The sequence below is a fragment of the Aspergillus aculeatinus genome, assembly GCF_003184765.1.
Source record: "Aspergillus aculeatinus CBS 121060 unplaced genomic scaffold BO66scaffold_20, whole genome shotgun sequence".
NCBI classification, from domain to species: domain Eukaryota; kingdom Fungi; phylum Ascomycota; class Eurotiomycetes; order Eurotiales; family Aspergillaceae; genus Aspergillus; species Aspergillus aculeatinus.
Genome location: NW_020291489.1, coordinates 264,036 through 284,174, shown reverse-complemented (window position 1 = coordinate 284,174; position 20,139 = coordinate 264,036). Strand labels below are relative to the sequence as shown.

Sequence of the window (20,139 nt, the reverse complement as noted above, 5' to 3'; positions counted from 1 at the left end):
GGGTAATGATTACTTGAGTACAGCACCGAGTAGTTTAGAGTAGTGAGTAAGTGACAAGTAATAAGTACAGTATATAGCTTAACTAACTAAATAGACCACATCCCATCTCCAGAGTTGAGCAGCAGTGGACGTCCACTTCACTGAGAAATACTGAGTGTAGCAGTAGTTACAGCGGTAGTAGCAGCAGCAGCAGCAGGCTCAATGACCGGTGCACATCAATACTTCGTCAGGGGCGGAGCCGTGGTTGGATGGGCTGGGCTCCACCCGCTGCAGCCAACCCCTCACTCAATCCGTCCGTGGACGTTCACGGGCCAAGCGCTGTTAGCTTAGCGAGACTGAGAGGGGAATGGATCATAGATGAGGAAGTGACTGGAAACCAGCCAGGCTGACTGACTGACTGACAGATAGACATCATGGGATGGGATGGTCATCCAAAGAGAGCGAGATTGTCCGATGCTTCACAATAAACTCCTCCGAAGAATGATTGATTGATTGATTGATTGCTTTCTTACTCCATCATCCCATCATCCCACCATCATTCCAAGAAAGATCCGGTGACCTGCTCGGACACGATACAAGATAATTAGTCCATGCTCACAAGTGCATGTTCTCTCTCTCTCTCTCCCTCTCTGTGCGCCAGGCGGCTTACACGCTCTCGCATACTAACTTATACGTGGGCATGTACAGCACCTACATAGTACCAGCAATTAGTTAGTTACCCGAAGACACAGCCTCCCCCTCCTCTGCTGGGCCTTTCTCCCAAGCCGACCCCCCTGGGCCCTAGGTCTATCTGTTTAATTTGATCCTCATCATCCCGCAGATGATGCTAGTACTGCTACTGGAGATATATTAGGAAGTTAGGATTAAAGCAGGAGTAGGTGGATTGAGTGTGGTCTTAGGATCTCATCTTAATATAATCAAATATAACTAGTACTCATGTATTATGGATACCCCAGTTTGAGAAGCTCCACCTTTCGCTCCCATGGTACAGGGACGAAGACTATTGCTACACTAGATCTACAACGATGGGCTAGAGTGAAGTGGGATGGGGGTGGATGTGTGACTGGTAACTTACTGTGTACTGTACTCCGTAGATATTGCGACCACTGATTTACTATGCCTGGTTCAATTGACCTGACAGCACTCAGTGCTTCCTCTCAGCAGTAAATCAATCACCAGCCACTCAATCCTATGAGTACCTGGTAGTACTGAGTACTAATTTGATCGAGTCTCATTGGATCTGCGACTTGTAAATGTATCTCCCCCCAAATTTACCCCCTACCTCTCCACGTTCAGGTTAATCCTTCGAGGTTCCTTTTAAGTCCGTCCTTGGCCCCCTCCCGAATCTATCCGCTTTTTCCATCGTCCATCGTCCATCACCATCATCACCATCATCATTTCCCATCTTTTCTCTTCTTCCTTCCCAGTGTCCATCACTCTGGTGCAGTACCTGCCATTAACGCCTTTAGTCTTTCTGGGGCTCATTTGGCTCTTGTCGCATCCCTACGTTTTATCTTCCTCTAACGATCCACTCTTCTTCCTTTTCGTGTAGTTTAATTCTCGCACTTCTGCTAGTCAAACTCGTGTGCCCTCGTTACTATCCGTTGTGTCGGGCGAGGCTCGTTGTTTCGTGTTTGGGCATCACTCGGAACACGGAGAAGAAAGCAGCAGGCGGGTGGAAGCAAGATAGTTGCGCAAAAGGATATCGAACGTCAAAATTAGCTGCTTCAGCAGCTAAGGTTGTGTCCCCCAAGGAGCGAGGTGAAACGGGGTACCTGCTTTTCCCATCCCCGCCGGGTTTGCCTCAATTTCTTCAGTAAGTCAATCAGTCAGTCTGCCAGTCAGTCTCCCCTGAACCTCCACTTGCTTGCTTGACTTCCATCCTCTACGCATCATCATTATGTATGGGCTTCAGTTGGGTTCCTGATTTGGTTGTTATTTTCATTTTTATTGAGGTTGTAATTTTCTCCTGACCTTTTTTTCTTCTTACTTATTTTTTTTTCTTTTACTTCATCTCCCCCTAAACATCCTCGTGGATGATAATGTCATTAGTGAAAGTCGTGTGTCATCTATTTCATGGTTCCATATTTCCTTCCCCAGTTGGTAGTCTCACTCTCCTAAACTACTGTCTGCTCTTGCTCTGCTCCATGTTTCTCCCTCTCCCTCTGCCCCCCCTCTCTCTCTTCCTCCCTCTCTTTCTTCGCAGCTATTCTGGTTCTCACTTTCTTCGGTCCATGTAATTTCTTCCCGGCCTCAGTTTCTCTGGGTTCCGTCTCTATTTCTGGTTGTATGAATCATTTAAGTCCTTCCTTTTACATCGCTGGGTGGGTTTGCCGTCTAGACTGTCGGGCCTTACCGTCTGGTCTTCGGGGGAGGGAATGAGGGAGGAGCCTGGGAAGAGGAGCAGTTGATGGACCCGCGATGGGCTTCATGGGCCGGGGGAGATCCACTGTTGCCAGTCCTCTGGCGGGCTCGTCCTCCTCCTTGGGATCACTAGTTGCACCCACCCATCCGTCTTTCGTCTTCTACCTCTTTGGTTCTGCTCGGACCTAGTCTACCAGTCTGGGTCGCCCCCCTCTCTTTTCTCCCCGCTGCATACGCCGGTCGCTCGCTCGCTCTCAATGACTATTCTGAGAGTAGAGCGAGCCTGCGCGCGAGGGGAATGGAAAGAGATTGGGGGAGAGAGGGAAATCTCTCCGGGCTACCACTACAATCCAGTCACTGTCCAGTGTCCAGTGTCCATTGTCCACCGTCCACAACAGTCCTATCTGTCTGTCTGTCTCTTGACTCTTTTAGCAAGAGTAAGACCCCGTCTGGCCGTTTGGCGTTCCCTGCAACACCCGCTCCATACCCGGCTCTGGTCTAGTCTGACTGGCCTTTCCACCCATTCATTATTGCCTGCGATGTTTCCTGGTTTTTCTGATCACCAGGAAGGGGGTGCCGCCTCGATCTTTCCTTATTTTTCTTTTTTTATTTTTTGGGGTTATTCTTCTCGTCGTTTTTTTTTTTATTTTCGTTATTATTATTTTATCTCACTTTCCCATTTTATTTTTTTTTTGAGCTGAGGGGGGAAAATGATTTTTTACCCTTCCTTTCTCAATAAAAATAACAGTGGATGATTTTGATTTTATTATTTTATTTCCCACTTTACTTTTCTTACCTTTAATCTCTTTCTCTTGGTTCATCCCCCTATAGCCATTACTAAAGCGCTACTCTAAAGAGAGAAGAGAAAACACCAGAGGCAGAGCAAGAGCAAAGCAGAGCAGAGCAGAAGCAGATCTTCTTACTATACCTTACTGGGAGAATCCACCAGTGAATCTGCCAATATTATATCTTTCCCCCGTCTGGGTTACTTTAATTCTATCTCTCTCCCCTGCTGTGATCATCATTATTATTATCATTATCATCATCGTCATCATCACTATTATCATCACCACCATTACTACCATCACCAGTGCTCATCTTTATACTACCAAACTACCACTACTTATATTTGTTTGGTTGTGTTTCAATCTACCTTTCTGTTCTTGTGCTACTAGGGTTGTACGTCTATTGTCCCTTCCTCCTACCATCGGAACTCACTACTTCCCCTCCTCACCTTCCACGGAGCATCTGGAACACTTTTTTTTTTCTCTAATCTTTATTTGCACGTTCGGTATATTGTTGAATATTTTGTTTCATATGGCACCGGTGACAGTTGTGAACTTCAGTGTGGATAGATTGGCTTACATACCTGCTCCGAAACAGGCCTTGAACAGCACAGCAGCAGCAGCAGCAGCTCCTCCAGTGTAAGCTGAGCTGGACTCTCTCTCTCGCTCTCTTCTTTTACTTCTACTTCTTTTTCTTTCTTCCTGATCAATTTACTCTTCCCTATTTTTGTGTGGGTGTTGGTGTGTTGTGTGCTTCTTTGCCCTCTTCTTTCTACTCACCCACCCACTCACTCACTTTGATTGATCGCTTGATCGCTTGATCGCTTGATCGCTTGATCGGCCCTCAATTGAGTTCACCATTCAACCCTGGACCAAGCGACTTAAACTCCCTGTCAAAACGGGCTTCGACTTGCCAGCAGAAAGCTTGGGAATTGCCGCAGCTTTGGACTTGGTCAGGTTGGAGAGTCAACCTACCTACCTACCTACCTACCTACCTACCTACTCCTCGATCCGATCGTTATCCGTGGAACCGCAGCTCCAGTCGACCCAGAAAGTCGCTAGGGCCAGACGCTTGCTCTCTCTCCAGATTCCCACCTTTTCCACCTTTTCCATCCTTTCCACCTTTCTTTTACGAGGAGTGATTTGAGAAAGGACGGGCCCGTGCTCGCTGTCGATCCGGGTCACCCAAGTCTGGTGGTCCTTAAACTCAGCTCAAGAAAGAGGGGGATTTTAAACTTGCGCCATCGACCCTTTTCTACGGTTCGCCCGTCGACTGTGAGCTCTTTTCGACTCTCGACTTGTCATTCTCTCCGACTCTTTCCTTTCCTTACTGCCAACCACCAACTGCTTCTTACCTACTCTCTCCCCTCCACCACCACCACCACCCTCCCCCCCTCCCCTCCTCCAACCTAATCCCCTTCCCCCCGCCTACTCTCCCCTAAAGGTTAATTTCGCCTCCCCCTCCCTGTTTCTTGGTGCTATTACCTTGAAGCTTTGCCATTTTCTGCTTGTGTGCTTGTGTGCTTGTGTGCTTGTGTGCTTGTGTGTGTCTCCCGCATACTGGCAAGACATCAAATAGTGGAAGCGAGCACAAAGTCCCGAGCAAAGCCTTTTGGCAGCTGTTATCCCGAATTCGTTCCTTTTACACTTCAAATCTCCTCACGGCTGTTCTTTCCTTTTCGTGCTTGGGGAAACCCGAACTTCCAGTGATAACATCCCGGTCGACCTAGCCGTGTTGCTGGGAAACCTTGATCTTCGGTGGCCTTAACTTTGATCCGATTTACCTCCTGGACCCCCTTTCAACTAGGTTCGAACCTTCAGACAAAGGCAAACAATGGTCAACGGCACCACCACGGTGTTGGAGCCCACCTTTATGGGATATGTTGCAACAACACAGGATGCGCTGATTCTGTTTGAAGCCTGTCTCACAGGCGTCCTGCACCATGTCCCTCGTCGCCCCCACGATCGGGAACGGAGCCACCTCGTTCGCAGCGGCAGCGTCTTCATCTACGAGGAGAATTCGTCGGGGATCAAGCGATGGACGGATGGGGTGACTTGGAGTCCCAGTCGTATCCTGGGCAACTTCCTGGTGTACCGAGAGCTGGAGAAGCCCTTTCCGCCAGGGGAGAAGAAGAGAGCGATGAAGAAGGCCAATCGGCGCCCGGTGCCGTCGACGCGACCGGGGGAGCCGTATCCGCGACAGGACAGTAACGGAGGCTATTCTCCTTCCTCGACAACCGGGCCTTTTGGCGATAGACCGCATCAGTCCGACGTGGAACGTGCGCTGGTGGGCTCGCTGGTGGATTCGTACGGTTTTAAGGATTCGGGGTTGGTTAAGAAGACGATGAGCGTAACGGTCTCCGGAGTGACGCATCATCTGGTGTCTTATTACAGCGTGGACGATGTGCTCCACGGGATGCTGAATCCGCCATCGGTGGTCGAATCGCTGAGATATATCCGGCCCCGTGCAGAACTAACGCAGAAGCAAAGCTTCCGGGCCCCCATTGATGATGTGGAAACTGGAGGGTTGGAGAATCCGAATGACCCGTCGCATGCGCTATACGGTTATCGACCTCACGCTCCAGGCTATGCAATGACGAACTCGCATCCCGAATACTACATGCACCCGCCTTATACGGCGATCCATCCTCCCCAGTCCACACCAATACCTGGATACTCGATGGGAGGGTCGATTCCGGCACAATCCGCCCCCAATCCATATCTGCCTGCACCATCCGCCCCTACTCAAATCCCACCGAAACCGGAGGACTACACGCAGTTCCGACAGCCTTCGTATGGCACCAGCTTTGATGCGCTCGGCCACAACCCTCTATCCTCGTCAATCCCGTCGGTTCTCAACACGGCCATGCCGAGTTCCTTGAGCGACCGCAACCGATCCCATTCCGACCACAGCCCGTCCGCCTACCGCAACTCATCGATATCCTCGCGCAGCGTGGCCACGGACGCAACGTCACCGATCGATCCCTCGACTCCTGCTACATACTCGCGGGGCGGGAGTTTCAGTCTGGGCCCGCTTGACGGGTCGCATCAGCATCTGGAACACCGGGGGCTTGGGGGATTTGACCCAGGCATTTCGCGTCGGGAGTCGGGCCCTATTCCTACGCCTTATTACACGGGCGGGGACCGACATCAATATTACGTGGGGGCCACGGCCCCGGGCGCACACGCCGGGTATCCAGTGTCGACGTGGACCACGGCACCACCCGCGCAACCTCAGATCTGATTTTTCTCTTTCGTCTTGTCTCATGTTGTATTCGCTCGTTTAGCCTTCACTTCTCCCTAACCCACTTTTTTCCTATACGATTTTTTTATTCTCCAGAAGGGCGGCAATTTGGGAATAGACTATGCATATATGCTGTGGATGATTACCCGGATGAAGAAATCGCTGTAGAGGAGGTATGGGCGGCTTTTTTTTTTTTCTTTTTTTCTTTTTTTCTCCTTTCTTTGATTCCTTTGACTACGATGATACGATGCAGATCAAAATACCTATCTCGTCTTTCTTTTCACTTGTTCACTGGGGTTTTTGATCTTCTGCGGGGGTTTTCTTCTTTCATGTGGTCATGAGCAATGGGTTGGCTTGGGTGGCATGGTCCAGGGGCGGTTATCTGAATTCATTCTTTGCTTGTTGCTATTGCCATTACTATTTAAGTTGCTGTTGCTGGATTGATGATGATCATGCTATCATATTCTTAGTGTTACATGTTACCTAAGAGCCATGGGGTCGTGTACATTGAACAGCAATGATAGGTGCTATCAGCTTGGATTGATGTTGTAGTTGACTAGAGGTTGATCTTGCGTGTTGCCTGGTTGCGATCCTGGTTGCATCTCTTTGGTGGGTGGGTGAGGTGGGAAATTTATACGATGATAGTCTTCTTATAGTTCAGTTCCTTGAGAGAATCTCCGAAAACTCTGGTCCAACTTACCCACAATTCAACCAAGTCAATCGAATGGTCTCATTTCGAGCCAGCTATGCGATTCTCAACGCTCCTATTCCTCCCCCAATGGCTATGGGGAGGAGGCCTGGAAGTCAGATCACTGAAGGAGGAGCCGATACTACGGAGGGTGATCACGCTCCGCGACGACGGACTGAGCGTATCCAGCAGAATCGATCGTGGCGAGATCGCATCCGGGCCATTCATCCTCCAGAAAGATGGTCGTTCGCTCCGGGGGAACACACGGGGAACAACAACGGGGAAACATACTGGGGATGCAGTGGGTAAGGTAGTTAGAGGGTGAGCTTGTTTCCGGGTGTTATCTGTCCATACTCCCCGGAGAGGATGCAGATGCCGCGTTAGATTAAGCTGCCATTGCCATTGGCACCGATGAACTTCCAGGGCTATGCCTGCTACAGTACCGTACTACGCAGTGCGGTCCCTACAAGCAACTCCACCACCATCACCATCCCAAAACTGGAAGTAGAGCTACCCCCCCCCGGGCCATGAACTGTTCCACCAACTCCTCACCACCGGAGGCACCTGCATCGCCGCAACACCGCCGCCTGCCCCGGCTCCGTGGATCAATCGTCGACGGGGTAGGGCATGGTGGTTGGCGGGGTGGTGTTGTTTTGTGGTGTTTTGGGGCTGATGTTGCTTGGATGGATGGTTGGGGTTTATGCTGGAAGGTGGGATGGTGGTGATGGTGGCGTGGTCTCTATACATGGGTTTTGGTAACGGGGGATTTGTATGGTTGTTTGGGGGTGGTTCTTTGAGAGTGGGGTGGTGGTAGGGGTTCTATTTTGGAGATCTGGAGAGGGAGGTTGTGGTGATGATGATGATGTTGATGTTGATGTTGTTGTTGTTGTTGTTGTTGTTGTTGTTGTTGTGGTGTATGAGTATAATAGCCAAGAGGATGAAGGGTCCATGAATTGTACTGTACTTGGTAGTATATAGTCTTGGTTGTTTGGTCATTGAAAGATAGGGATGGCGAAAGGGAACAAGGGGCAGGGTCCACGGTCTTCTCTATCGGGCTTCTGTGGTTGCTTTTGAGGAACGGTGGATCTGCAGGAGGATATCAGTAGCAGTACCTACCTTACCTAGTAAATTAAGACCCTGAGGATATTGATTATTCTTTTAGATCGGATATTGTACTCAAGTAAGGTAGACTGGACACTTCCACCTTGATCTCCACCATGATCAGACTGGGAGTCTACTCGTAGAGTTCCCGCCTACCAGCCAGCCAAAAAAAAAAAAAATAGATCCCTCCAACAAGTCAGGTCAATTGATAAGTCTCGAATGACACATAAATAGGTTACAGTACATGCTGTAAGTGTACAGGGCAGTCAGTCTCATGGGCATGATTCAGATGGATGAATCGACTCAATCGAGACTCCATGATCCAACTGTGGACCCGAACCAATTCCCAGAACAGGCAGGTCGATTTTGTGTCCACGGCGCACTGTGCTGCGCTACGGTTGCTCCAGTAAGTGGGAAACTCCTTGTGATGATCCACTTGGGGTGGTTCTCCACACGGTGGAGAAACTGCTTTCCACTAGGCTCTAGTCCGGAGCAGGACGTTGGCCAGTCACCGAGCGTGGGATTACTTGGATTATTCAGAGGGTGCTTATTCACCGCAGCGGGTGTTGGCTAAATACCTTGTTGAGTAGCTATCGCTGAGCGGGGTTGGATGATAAGAGGAGGGTCTATATTGTGGGTCTTGAGCTATACCATGATCTTGTTCGTTCTGGTAATGGGGGCTCTCTCGAGATCATACTGTGTAGACTGTCTTCGGGAGGACGCTTCGGTATTGTCGCCATGGTACCGAGTTCCGGGATGGCTAGACGAGGGTGCTTGATTCGTATAGAGGATTGCGTTTGTTGTCACTAGATGACTAGTGCTATTGCTATTGCACTGTGCCTTTAGCCATGCCTTACCGGCCCTTCCACGGTATATAGTGCTTTGACTTGCAGTATAGGGACTCCCCTCCAGCTATCTCAGGTCCTTATAATATCTTGATCACGTCCATGTCAGCACGACCATCTACATCTACCTCTATGCTTAGCACTCCTATCCAAGAGTGACTCACTCTCTTAGAGATATGGCATGATAGTCCCGGATCCACTCCATGTCATATGCGATCGATCTATCATCACTAATGCTAACAGCTTGCCCCTGTCTATTCAATCCCATGAACCACACATCCCACGAACGACGCCCCAACCAGGACCCGGAATCCACACCCAGAACCCAATCTTTCGTCGTAGAGCACGACACCGTCGTTGACGAGGGCAAAGCCCTATCCCATGTCCGTGCTCAGAACATGTACCTTGAGGCATATTCTCCCGAAGGGGGAATCTGCCGCTGCGTGATGCTGTGTTTGGGAAGGTGAAAAGAAGGGGGGTCTGGGGGTTCTCCCCCAGGATGCTGCTGCTGCTGCGGCTGCCACTAAAAATGATGGTGGCGACGATGCGCCGGTGATTTTAGTGATTTGCGCGAGGTCGGTTCGTGGTTACCTCCGCTACCGTACTTGTGCAAGGGGCTCGAGGCTGGCAGCCCACTGGCTCTGGTATAAGGCGCAGTGGTTCTCCATGCGGGAATTTTGGGAGCAGATGCAACTAACAGTCAAGACAGGAGGGACGGTGGCGATTTGGACTTGTGCGTCGCTTTATTGTCGTACGTTCCCCCCGGGGAGGGGGCGATTTGGATGCGTTTGAGCTGATCAAGGCGCCAGATCCCACTACGCCCAATGCGAGAGCCGTTCAGAAGGCGCTCTTCCACCTTGAAGATGTGGTGCTCGCGCCGTTTGAACTCCCCTCGAATCGGCTTTCGACGTCCTTGTATGATACTCTTCCTCTACCGTGGACGGTGAGTCCGCCGGTGGAAGGGTTCGCGGAAAGTCGATTCACGCGCATGGAGTGGAATCGCGGGGGTGCGGTAAAGGACGAAGGGGATTTTCTGGTGCGGCAGTTGCAGAATTTGGAGGAGTTGAGAAGGAGTCTTGGGTCGGCGAGTATGGTGACGCGATGGCGACAGGCCCCTGACCTTGCTGGGACTGATGCGGATTGTGTGACGGCTGCGATAGACGAGGTTCAGAAGGCGTTGAAGGACGGAGGGTGGGTTGAAGGCCAAAATATAAGCACAGGCTCGGGGTTGTATTCTTGTTGTTCAAGAAAGACTAGAATTCTAAAACAGTAGTTCGGGTATATCTTGCTGGGAAATGCTGGGACGAACAAGACGTCCAAATGCAAACTTCAATTAGCCACTCTGGCCTTGACTACAGTCGCTCTGGCCTCGACTGCTCCGACGAGTTTGTCGCATGCTCTTACGCTCCTCCATTTTTGTCTCCTGAATTGTGGTCAGTTCGGACGCCACCTGTGTATGCTTCGTGCTCTGGTCGTTGTCTAACAACAGCCGCATTGTGAATGAGCCCGGGTCAAAGCCTGCCATCGAAGGCACAGCAGCCTGGTCCAGTGTCGTCCTTCTCGCCAGCTCCCAGGCAGCATTGGCCGGAGCGGGGATCTTGGTCACGCCCCCGAGCGGATCGATCATCGTCAAATCGCGCGTCACGTCTCGTCGGATCTCATTGTCGTCTTGGAATAGCCCACCGTCCGGGGAGATCTAACCCGCTTAGCCACCGAATTTGACATCCAGCCTCACCCAAGGGGATATACCTACCCCGGTAGAAAACTTCCGTCCCGGCATATGGACATAGTCATCGAACGAGCTCTCCAGAGCCGCAAAATTGAATCCCCGTTTCGGAGTGACCGGCTCGAACCGCTGGCCTACCTGCACTCGAAAGTCCACCGGCCGTCGTCGCACGGGCTTGTAGCGAGGCAACCCCAACAATAACCCTGGATAACTGCAAACCCAGCTCTGCAGCACCGGCTCGATCTCCAGCGTGAAGTGCACCCGGCTCTCCGCGCGCGGTTTCTGGATCAGCATGGCGAAGGTGAACTCCCGCGGAAGACCCGATCGCTGCAGCGTATTCTCCTCCAGGGACCAGACGATCTCGCCGGCTTCGACGTCGTACTCGCGACCCCGGGGGCTCCTCCGCGACCGGACGGACCCCTGGATGCGCATCATCTCGTACCGCTTGTACCGGCCGTTGATGCCCCCGCTCGGCGACAGACTGGCGATCAGGGGCAGGTCGGCAACCCCCAGTGACCCGCTGAGGCTGTAGTTCCACTGCATGGTCTCCGGAGACACCGCGCCGTAGAGGAGGTGCGGCGCGTGCATCAAGAATCGAGGATTGTTCCGGGCTCGAGCCGCTGCCTCGGCGGATGGGGAGTCCCGACTCCCGTGGACGGATGCGCGGATTTTCGCAGCCTTGAAGCGATGCGACAAGGTGTTGGGCGAGTGGAAGACAAAGGTCACGCCGAGAAAATCCACATGGTCGGCGTCTTGGTTGGAGACGGCGGGGCTGGAGTAGTACCCGTGCTGGAGGCGCTGCACTCGCGCGGTGATGTATGCGTCCCCAGGGAGATGACGCTCGTAGATGCACGCTCCGTTGATGAGAAGACGAGGATTGACGAGGTTGGGATCGGGTAGCGCTGAGTCGGAAGGTGTCTTCGTCTTTTCAGGGGGCTGAGGGGCCGGGGGGCGAGAGGACGGCGGTGCTGCTCCAACGGGCTGTTGCAGTGAAGCTGGAGAACGATCGATAGTCACCATGGCCACTGTGGGAGACTTCATCATAGAGGATACTGCTTTTGCGCTGTTACCATCAACCTGGATTCCCATCGCGAGGTTGCCTGTATCGGATCTCCATGGGCAAAGGTAGATCGAGAGACCCCGGGAAACTGGGGTTCAGATCTGGTACATGGGAATCTGGGGTAGAACTAATTGTGGAAGTCATGATTATAGACAAGGAGTGAGAGTGATCAATGACGACAGCGTTGGCGACCGACGGACGAAGCTTTATCAGGTGAGGGGAGGGAAGCAAGTCAGATGAGGCGACGCGATAACGAACAGCAGGCGTCGGCTGCCAAGATGGGCGGAATCAGTCGACGCTTAAGTCGAGTGCTTACAGGAACCAGAGCATGTCAGCTGCTGTTCCTGACCGCGTCTAAGTCTTGCGACCGACGAAAATCCCTTACCGGTTGGTTGATGGTACACGGGTGGGTGATTTGGGTGGATGAGGCTGATCCCGTCACGGTTGGAATTCCTCGGTTGGATCGGCCTAAGGAGTTACTCAAACAATGCTTAGCTATCCCCGTCCAGTACACTTAGGCCACATCTTTCTACCGTCATACGCTCGACATGAACTCGAGTCCTCTTGAATCTTAGGACAGAAACAATTGTCGACTAATTTCGCAAAAGTGAACCCTGAATTCTGAAACTAGAATGCCATAAATACTGACGGTCTACGGTGTACGTATAGTTGTCGGAAAGACCGGACTATAACGACCATCTTATACCGCACAAAGTGCCGAATCCACCGGTTCCACATTCACACGTGGGTTATCGTATCAGCTGTTGGCTCACCTTGGCAAGCACTAACCGTGATGCTGTTATACCTGGCAATAAAGAGTGACAGAAGCAGACATTCTGGCAAGAGGAGTCTCATGAAGCTGTGCTGATGGCTACAAATTACGACAAGATGACAACTCGCCGATTTCAAAAAGGATAGAGTCTGACGAGCCATGCTGTCCGGAGGGTGTAGACACGCCTCCTCTACATTTTGGTGAGTTCAGGCCGGATGCTTGCACAGCTGCCTGGTATGGCTGGATGGCCAGCTGTTGGATCGTCGTGCTTATCTGGTCATAGAATATAACTGGTGCTTCTCGCGGCCGCGGCGTGTTGCAGCCGAAGGTGGGATTGGAGAGTGATACGGTATACATGGGTAGTCGGCATGTACTTCTGTCGGTCAGAGGAATTGTTTCATCCGCCGTTCATATGCCCTATACCTACCAAAACAGTGCGGTCAAGCAAGATGCATGCAGGTTGCGAAGGTTGTGCATTCAATGGTGCTGTTCGTCATGTAAGTTAGTTGTCAGCTGGTCGTCTTCCATCCATCCATTGCAGACCGTTGTTGCCGCGGGCTCTATTCACTCTTGCCTATGTTTGAGCGGTGTGGGCGTGCACACAAACGAGGGCAGAGTGTGCTGGCTCTCTGTGAATATGACTGATCATCGGCATACAGATCCAAAACGGGGAATCGGTTCTGGAGATTATCGGGGTTATGATGCTGACTGACTCGGGAACCGGCCAGTGATCCGCATGCCGACCAAGCTGCATTACTAACGCAACCACAGGCATTGCCCGACCAATCCTGACCTCTAACGAGCAGGTCTGTGTGGAGCCCAGGGAAGATCAACCGGAATGCCCGGCAAGCACTAGACCGGGGCAGAGGGGAGAGAAAGAGGAAAGAGAGTCATCATTGCCTCATTCGTTGGGGGGTCGTCGGAATTGGACAGGGAGATGGTGATATGGAAGTCCATCGAAAGGTGAGTGAAGAACGTGATAAGCGTGCTCATAGTGGTCTCGAAGTTCTTGGCCCTGATCCGTGCGCTGGGACATTTTGCTCACCATGTCGACTTAGCGGCTCGGCAGATTCCTGGCTGACATCCGGGCAACTGGCAGCCTGCAGAAGACCTATCTATTCCTACCCAGTACTACAAGTATTCGGCTCCGAGGAATGGGTTGTCCTCCGCTCCCAATCGCAATGTCAAGAGTGACTGAGTGATACTGAAACTGATGGAAGGCGGGAACAGAGAGATAGCAAGGAGAATATTGTGACAACTGTAGAAGGTAGTCCAGTTGATAGGCAGAAGACTGCCAGGTGGCTGTTTGCAGCCACCAAGACGGGCAATCACCCTTATCGCGGGCACTATGAATGGAATGAATGAATGGATGGAAGAATGGAAATTGGCTAACCGAAATCAGACCCCGATCTGGGTTGTCTGTCGTAACTCGTAAGCAGCGTGCTGGAGCCCATTAATAATCCTTGAGAGGAATATGAATTCCGGTGAAATGCGCTGACTAGTGAAATTCCAAGTGCCCCAGCGACCAGGCACGGATGACCCGACCAGACCAATCAGAAGCACGGATGACTAAAGCCCGAGGACTTTTTGCAGCTTATCTCCGGTCGAACTTTTTCATGCTTCTTCGGGTCCAGCCGATCTTGAATCAGATATCTCGTCCTTCAACCAATCTCTTTCCCTCCTGATGGCATCCACCGCGCTCATCCTGACTCATTTCGACTCTGGAATTTACCTTCCTTTTTCTTTTTTTTTTTTTTCCTTTGCTGCTGCGTTACCCGCGCTGCCATCCATCGCCGCCGCCGCCAGCAGCCACCCTTCGATCCACAGTTCGGTTGGCGTCTTCCTCCACCCAGCCCACCTCGTTTCATCCTCTGATTGCAGCCTCGCTGAAGCAGACCCTGTTCTTCTCCACGGCTAGAAGATTCTGACAAATCCACCAGAATTTTTTTTCCCTGTGAAAGGTGGCCCACACGGAGTTAATCAGCGCAGACTCGCGGCTTTTAACCATGATGCAACGACCTCCATCAGCAGCCCCTCCTGGCTCTCCCCTATTTATCAAGCTTCCCTGGTCTTCCTGGCGTGGGTGATCCCCATTGCGTTTCTCATTCTATAGACCCTCTCCCCTCCTCTACGCAGGTGCATGTTGGTGAGAGCTCCCAGAGCTCTCATTCAAGTCCCGGCCTCTTATATAATCTTTCTAATTACATCACCTTCTTCCTTTCTTTTCCTCGACGCATTCCGGCGGTAGTTCCGGCTGTACATACCAATTTGCATATATCCCGAATTAAACGATTCGGTATTCTTATTTTCCTATCTACATTTTCCTAATCCCTATCTGTTCGACGCGCAATTGCCCCATTCCAATTGACGTCTGTGGAATTTGAATACGGTTGCGGCCCGATTGACTTTGACTTCCAAGCACATTGATTGCTTCCACACCCGAACTATAGACAGGCTCCGAAAGCGCACCTCGATCTGCCTGCGAGGAAAAACAAGTCAATCATGTCTAACACCACGGCCGAGGGAAGTCGGATGCCGGGCGACTTGCAAGAAATCCCGACAACGACGAATGAAACCCGGCCCGACAGCCACGAAGCAAGCCACCACGTGCCCCATGCCGTCGCCTCCGATCCGTCCCTGTCGACTAGCGATAGCGAGACATCCCAAGAGGGCCACTGGGGAGAGCGGGGCACTGAACCCGTCTCTCGTCGCGGGGCGATGGAGGATTTGGAGGAGATGAGACGGGAGCTGACCAGGCTTAGTCTGCATCGTACTCGTTCCGTCAAAGGCGACGCGCAGCGACGCCGCTCGAAGGCTTCTCGCGCCGATGAAGAGAAAGCCCTGGAAGGCGACGAACTCTCCGGCTCTACTGAAGGCGACTATGGCGCATTCGACCTGGGCGAATTCCTGATGGGTGGCCATCTCGAACGACGCACAACAGCCGGCGAGCCGGCGAAGAAAGTCGGGGTCGTGTTCAAGAATGTCACCGTCAAGGGGATCGAGACTGGTGCCTCCTTTGTTCGCACTCTCCCCGATGCTGTCATTGGGACCTTTGGCCCCGATTTGTACAAGATCGTCTGCAGGTTCATCCCGCAGCTCCAGTTCGGTCGCAAGCCTCCGGTGAGGGACTTGCTTCATGATTTCACGGGCGCGGTTCGCGAAGGTGAAATGATGTTCGTCCTGGGTAGACCAGGTGCCGGCTGTTCCACCTTCCTGAAGACGATTGCCAACGACCGAGGCGCTTTTGCCGGCGTTGAAGGTGAAATCAGTTACGGTGGTATGTCCGCCGAGGAACAGCACAAACACTTCCGCGGTGAGGTCAACTACAACCAGGAGGATGATCAACACTTCCCGAACTTGACTGTTTGGCAGACTCTGAAATTCTCGCTGATCAACAAGACAAAGAAGCATGATCGGGACAGCATCCCTGTCATCATTGACGCCTTGCTGAAGATGTTTGGTATCTCTCACACGAAAAACACGGTTGTCGGAAACGAATACGTTCGCGGTGTCTCTGGTGGTGAGCGGAAACGTGTCAGTATCGCCGAGACATTGGCAACGAAATCCTCCGTCGTTTGCTGGGACAACTCAACCCGTGGCTTGGATGCCAGTACTGCTTTGGACTACGCAAAGTCACTCCGGATCATGACCGACGTCAGCAAGCGCACCACATTCGTCACCCTATACCAAGCCGGAGAGAGCATTTATGAACTCATGGATAAGGTAATGGTGATCGATTCAGGACGCATGCTCTACCAAGGACCCGCTAGCGAGGCGAGGGAGTACTTTGAGAACCTCGGCTTTGCTTGTCCGGACGGATCGACCACGGCCGATTTCCTCACTTCCCTGTGCGATGTCAATGCCCGTCAATTCCAGCCAGGCCGTGAAGCATCTACTCCCAAGACTGCAGAGGAGCTCGAGGCGGTCTTCCGCCAGAGCAGTGCTTACAGGCGTATCTTAGATGATGTCGCCGGCTATGAGAAGCAGCTCCAGGACACCAACTGCGAGAACACCCGTCGCTTCCAGAAGTCCGTCGCTCAATCCAAGAGTAAAACCGTTTCCAAGAAGTCCCCTTACACTGTCTCTCTGGTTCGACAGGTTGCTGCATGTGTGCAGCGTGAGTTCTGGCTGCTGTGGGGTGACAAAACATCACTCTACACCAAGTACTTCATCATTTTGTCCAACGCTCTTATCGTCTCCTCTCTGTTCTATGGAGAATCTCTGGATACCAGCGGCGCTTTCTCGCGCGGTGGTGCTCTGTTCTTCTCTATTCTGTTCCTTGGCTGGTTGCAATTGACGGAATTGATGCCTGCGGTCAGTGGACGTGCTATCGTCGCACGTCATAAAGACTATGCATTCTACCGTCCTTCTGCTGTGTCGATCGCTCGTGTTGTGGTGGATTTCCCGGCAATCTTCTGTATGGTCGTTCCTTTCACCATCATCGTCTATTTCATGGCTGGATTTGATGTGGACGCGTCTAAGTTCTGGATCTACTTCTTGTTCGTGTACACCACCACGTTTTGCATCACCTCAATGTATCGCATGTTCGCGGCGCTGTCCCCGTCAATTGATGACGCGGTTCGGTTCAGTGGTATCGCTTTGAACGTGTTGATCCTGTTCGTTGGCTATGTCATCCCCAAACAGTCCCTCATTGATGGGTCGATCTGGTTCGGATGGCTTTTCTACGTCAATCCGCTCTCTTACAGTTACGAAGCCGTGCTTTCCAACGAATTCGCCAATCGTGTAATGGACTGTGCTCCTTCGATGCTGGTACCCCAAGGTCCGGGCATCGACTCTAGATACCAAGGATGCGCTCTGACTGGTTCTGAACTGGGTTCGACGACCGTTGCGGGAAGCAGTTACATCCAAACGACTTACCAGTTCACTCGCCACCATCTATGGCGTAACTTTGGTGTCGTCATTGCTTTTACCGTCCTCTATATCCTGGTCACTGTGTTTGCAGCCGAAGTTCTCTCGTTCGTTGGTGGCGGAGGTGGTGCGTTGGTATTCAAGCGCTCCCGCCGTGCTAAACAGCTCAAGGCGCAGGCTAGCAAAGGCAGCGACGAAGAGAAGATGCAAACCGCGGGCCAGGGACAGTCTCAGTCCGGTGCAAACAGTGAAACCTTCAACCGTATCTCGTCTAGCGACAGAGTGTTCACGTGGTCCAATGTCGAGTATACCGTGCCTTATGGTAATGGAACCCGGAAGCTTCTGAACGGTGTCAATGGTTACGCTAAGCCTGGACTCATGATCGCCCTGATGGGTGCTTCTGGAGCGGGTAAGACGACGCTCCTCAACACTTTGGCCCAACGCCAAAAGATGGGTGTTGTAACGGGTGATATGCTTGTTGATGGCCATCCTCTGGGCACGGACTTCCAACGTGGTACTGGTTTCTGCGAGCAAATGGATCTTCACGACAACACCGCCACTATCCGCGAGGCCCTCGAATTCTCGGCTCTACTCCGTCAGGATAGGGATACTCCTCGTCAGGAGAAAATCGATTACGTCAACCAGATCATCGACCTTCTTGAGCTGGAGGAGATCCAGGATGCTATTATCGGTTCTCTCAATGTCGAGCAGAAGAAGCGGGTGACCATTGGTGTGGAGTTGGCTGCGAAGCCCAGTCTGCTTCTTTTCCTTGATGAACCCACTAGTGGTCTGGACAGTCAAGCGGCGTTCTCCATTGTGCGATTCTTGAAGAAGCTCTCGCAGGCAGGACAGGCTATCGTGTGTACCATCCATCAGCCTTCGTCCATGCTGATCCAGCAATTCGACATGATCTTGGCCTTGAACCCTGGCGGTAACACTTTCTACTTCGGTCCCGTCGGTCATGAGGGCCGCGACGTGAAGAACTACTTTGCCGATCGTGGAGTCGTTTGCCCTCCGTCTAAGAACGTTGCTGAGTTCATTCTCGAAACGGCTGCAAAGGCCACCAAGAAGGATGGCAAAACTTATGACTGGAATGAAGAATGGCAGAAGTCCGAGCAGAACCAGAAGATACTGGCCGAGATCAAAAATATCCGGGAAGAGCGCAGCAAGATTCCCCTTCCCGAGTCGGGTGCGACGTACGAATTTGCAGCTCCAGCCATGACGCAGACTTACCATCTCATGATGAGAATTTTCCGGCAATACTGGAGAGATCCTTCCTACTACTACGGAAAGTTGTTTGTCAGCGTCATTATCGGTATCTTCAACGGTTTCGTAAGTACTTCCGATTAATCCAACCTGAATCCCGCACTAACAGTCGCAGACCTTCTGGATGCTGGGCAACTCCATCTCTAGCATGCAAGACCGCATGTTCTCGACTTTCCTGATCATTCTTCTCCCGCCCATTGTTCTGAACAGTCTGGTCCCAAAGTTCTACATGAACCGCGCCCTTTGGGAAGCGCGCGAATACCCGAGCCGTATCTATGGTTGGTTCGCTTTCTGTACCGCCAACATCATCTGCGAGATTCCGATGGCGATCGTGTCCGCTCTGATCTATTGGCTCCTGTGGTACTACCCGGCCGGGTTCCCCACTGATTCCAGCAACGCGGGCTACGTCTTCCTCATGTCGATGCTCTTCTTCCTCTTCCAAGCCAGCTGGGGTCAATGGATCTGTGCCTTTGCCCCCTCCTTCACCGTCATTTCCAACGTAAGCCTCCCCCCCCTCAAAAGCCCGCATCTTATCGCCAAGTCCCAGTCTAACATCCTAACCAGGTCCTCCCCTTCTTCTTCGTCATGACCAGTCTGTTCAACGGTGTCGTCCGCCCTTACTCCAACTACCCGGTGTTCTGGAAGTACTGGATGTACTACGTCAACCCGGTGACCTGGTGGCTGCGCGGCGTGATCTCGGCCGTCTTCCCCACCGTCACCATCGAGTGCTCCTCAACGGAGACCACCCACTTCAACCCCCCGTCCGGCCAGACCTGCGCCAGCTACGCGGGCGACTGGGTCTCCAGCGTCGGCAACGGCTACCTCGCCAACCCGAGCGCCACCGCGGACTGCCAATACTGCCCCTACGCCAACGGCACCCAGTACATGCACACGTTGAACGTCCACGACGGCGACAAGTGGCGCTGCTTCGGCATCTTCTTGGCCTACGTGATCATCAACTGGGCCCTCGTCTACTTCATGATCTACTGCGTGCGCGTCCGCGGGTGGTCGTTCGGCTTGGGCTTTGTCTTCTCCGCGCTCGGCAAGGTGATCGGTGGCATCAAGGGGTTGTTCACTAGGAAGAACAAGGGGGAGAAGCAGTGAAGAACCCCATTTTTGGAATGTTCCAGCAGCGCTTCTTAGTTGTAAGGCTTTTTTCTTTTTGTGGTGATGACCTATGATATCACGTGCCATGTGATTACGGTCGGTGGTGGCCTGGAAGGAGTTCCTTTGGCTCTCTGCAGGCCCAGTTCTATACCCGGTATCTTTAATGCTTTGGGTATCAGCATTTATTTATTTTACATACCATTATAACAAAAGTACATAATGTGGATAAAAAGAAAGTATCTAGACGGCAATTTTTGTCATGCATCAGCGCGTGTGTTTGTGGTCGAGGGAACTCATTTGTTTTTATGATTG

At 52.0% G+C, this 20,139-nt stretch overlaps 7 protein-coding genes across 7 annotated transcripts; 6 read left to right on the top strand and 1 right to left on the bottom strand.

Moving 5' to 3' along the window:
* The first annotated feature begins 1,937 nt into the window (after positions 1-1,937).
* Positions 1,938-3,179, top strand: BO66DRAFT_74398 (uncharacterized protein). Its single transcript, XM_025653561.1, has 2 exons — positions 1,938-2,316; positions 2,508-3,179. Exons 1-2 carry the CDS (start codon positions 2,290-2,292, stop codon positions 3,063-3,065), a joined length of 585 nt encoding a protein of 194 aa, XP_025504728.1. The 5' UTR covers positions 1,938-2,289; the 3' UTR covers positions 3,066-3,179.
* A 1,804-nt stretch (positions 3,180-4,983) lies between these two features.
* Positions 4,984-6,393, top strand: BO66DRAFT_400939 (camp independent regulatory protein; the record flags this gene model as incomplete). Its single annotated transcript, XM_025648739.1, has 1 exon — positions 4,984-6,393. The coding sequence occupies one exon, from the start codon at positions 4,984-4,986 to the stop codon at positions 6,391-6,393; it is 1,410 nt and encodes a 469-aa protein (XP_025504727.1).
* A 2,358-nt stretch (positions 6,394-8,751) lies between these two features.
* Positions 8,752-9,057, top strand: BO66DRAFT_74337 (uncharacterized protein). The gene has a single exon (XM_025653560.1). The coding sequence runs from the start codon at positions 8,793-8,795 to the stop codon at positions 8,958-8,960; it is 168 nt and encodes a 55-aa protein (XP_025504726.1). The 5' UTR covers positions 8,752-8,792; the 3' UTR covers positions 8,961-9,057.
* Positions 9,058-9,678: 621 nt separating this feature from the next.
* BO66DRAFT_321202 (uncharacterized protein) lies at positions 9,679-10,300 on the top strand (the record flags this gene model as incomplete). The annotated part of the gene is made up of 2 exons (XM_025643709.1): positions 9,679-9,778; positions 9,837-10,300. Coding segments are annotated over 2 exons (564 nt in total), but the record flags the coding sequence as incomplete, so codon positions are not given.
* Positions 10,301-10,360: 60 nt separating this feature from the next.
* On the bottom strand, positions 10,361-11,794 carry BO66DRAFT_321108 (uncharacterized protein; the record flags this gene model as incomplete). The annotated part of the gene is made up of 2 exons (XM_025643704.1): positions 10,361-10,723; positions 10,781-11,794. 2 exons carry the CDS (start codon positions 11,792-11,794, stop codon positions 10,361-10,363), a joined length of 1,377 nt encoding a protein of 458 aa, XP_025504724.1.
* Positions 11,795-11,945: 151 nt separating this feature from the next.
* Positions 11,946-12,507, top strand: BO66DRAFT_74283 (uncharacterized protein). The gene has a single exon (XM_025653559.1). The coding sequence runs from the start codon at positions 12,050-12,052 to the stop codon at positions 12,329-12,331; it is 282 nt and encodes a 93-aa protein (XP_025504723.1). The 5' UTR covers positions 11,946-12,049; the 3' UTR covers positions 12,332-12,507.
* A 2,580-nt stretch (positions 12,508-15,087) lies between these two features.
* On the top strand, positions 15,088-20,054 carry atrF (ABC drug exporter AtrF; the record flags this gene model as incomplete). The annotated part of the gene is made up of 3 exons (XM_025645515.1): positions 15,088-18,786; positions 18,836-19,219; positions 19,285-20,054. 3 exons carry the CDS (start codon positions 15,088-15,090, stop codon positions 19,822-19,824), a joined length of 4,623 nt encoding a protein of 1,540 aa, XP_025504722.1. The 3' UTR covers positions 19,825-20,054.
* Positions 20,055-20,139: the final 85 nt, after the last annotated feature.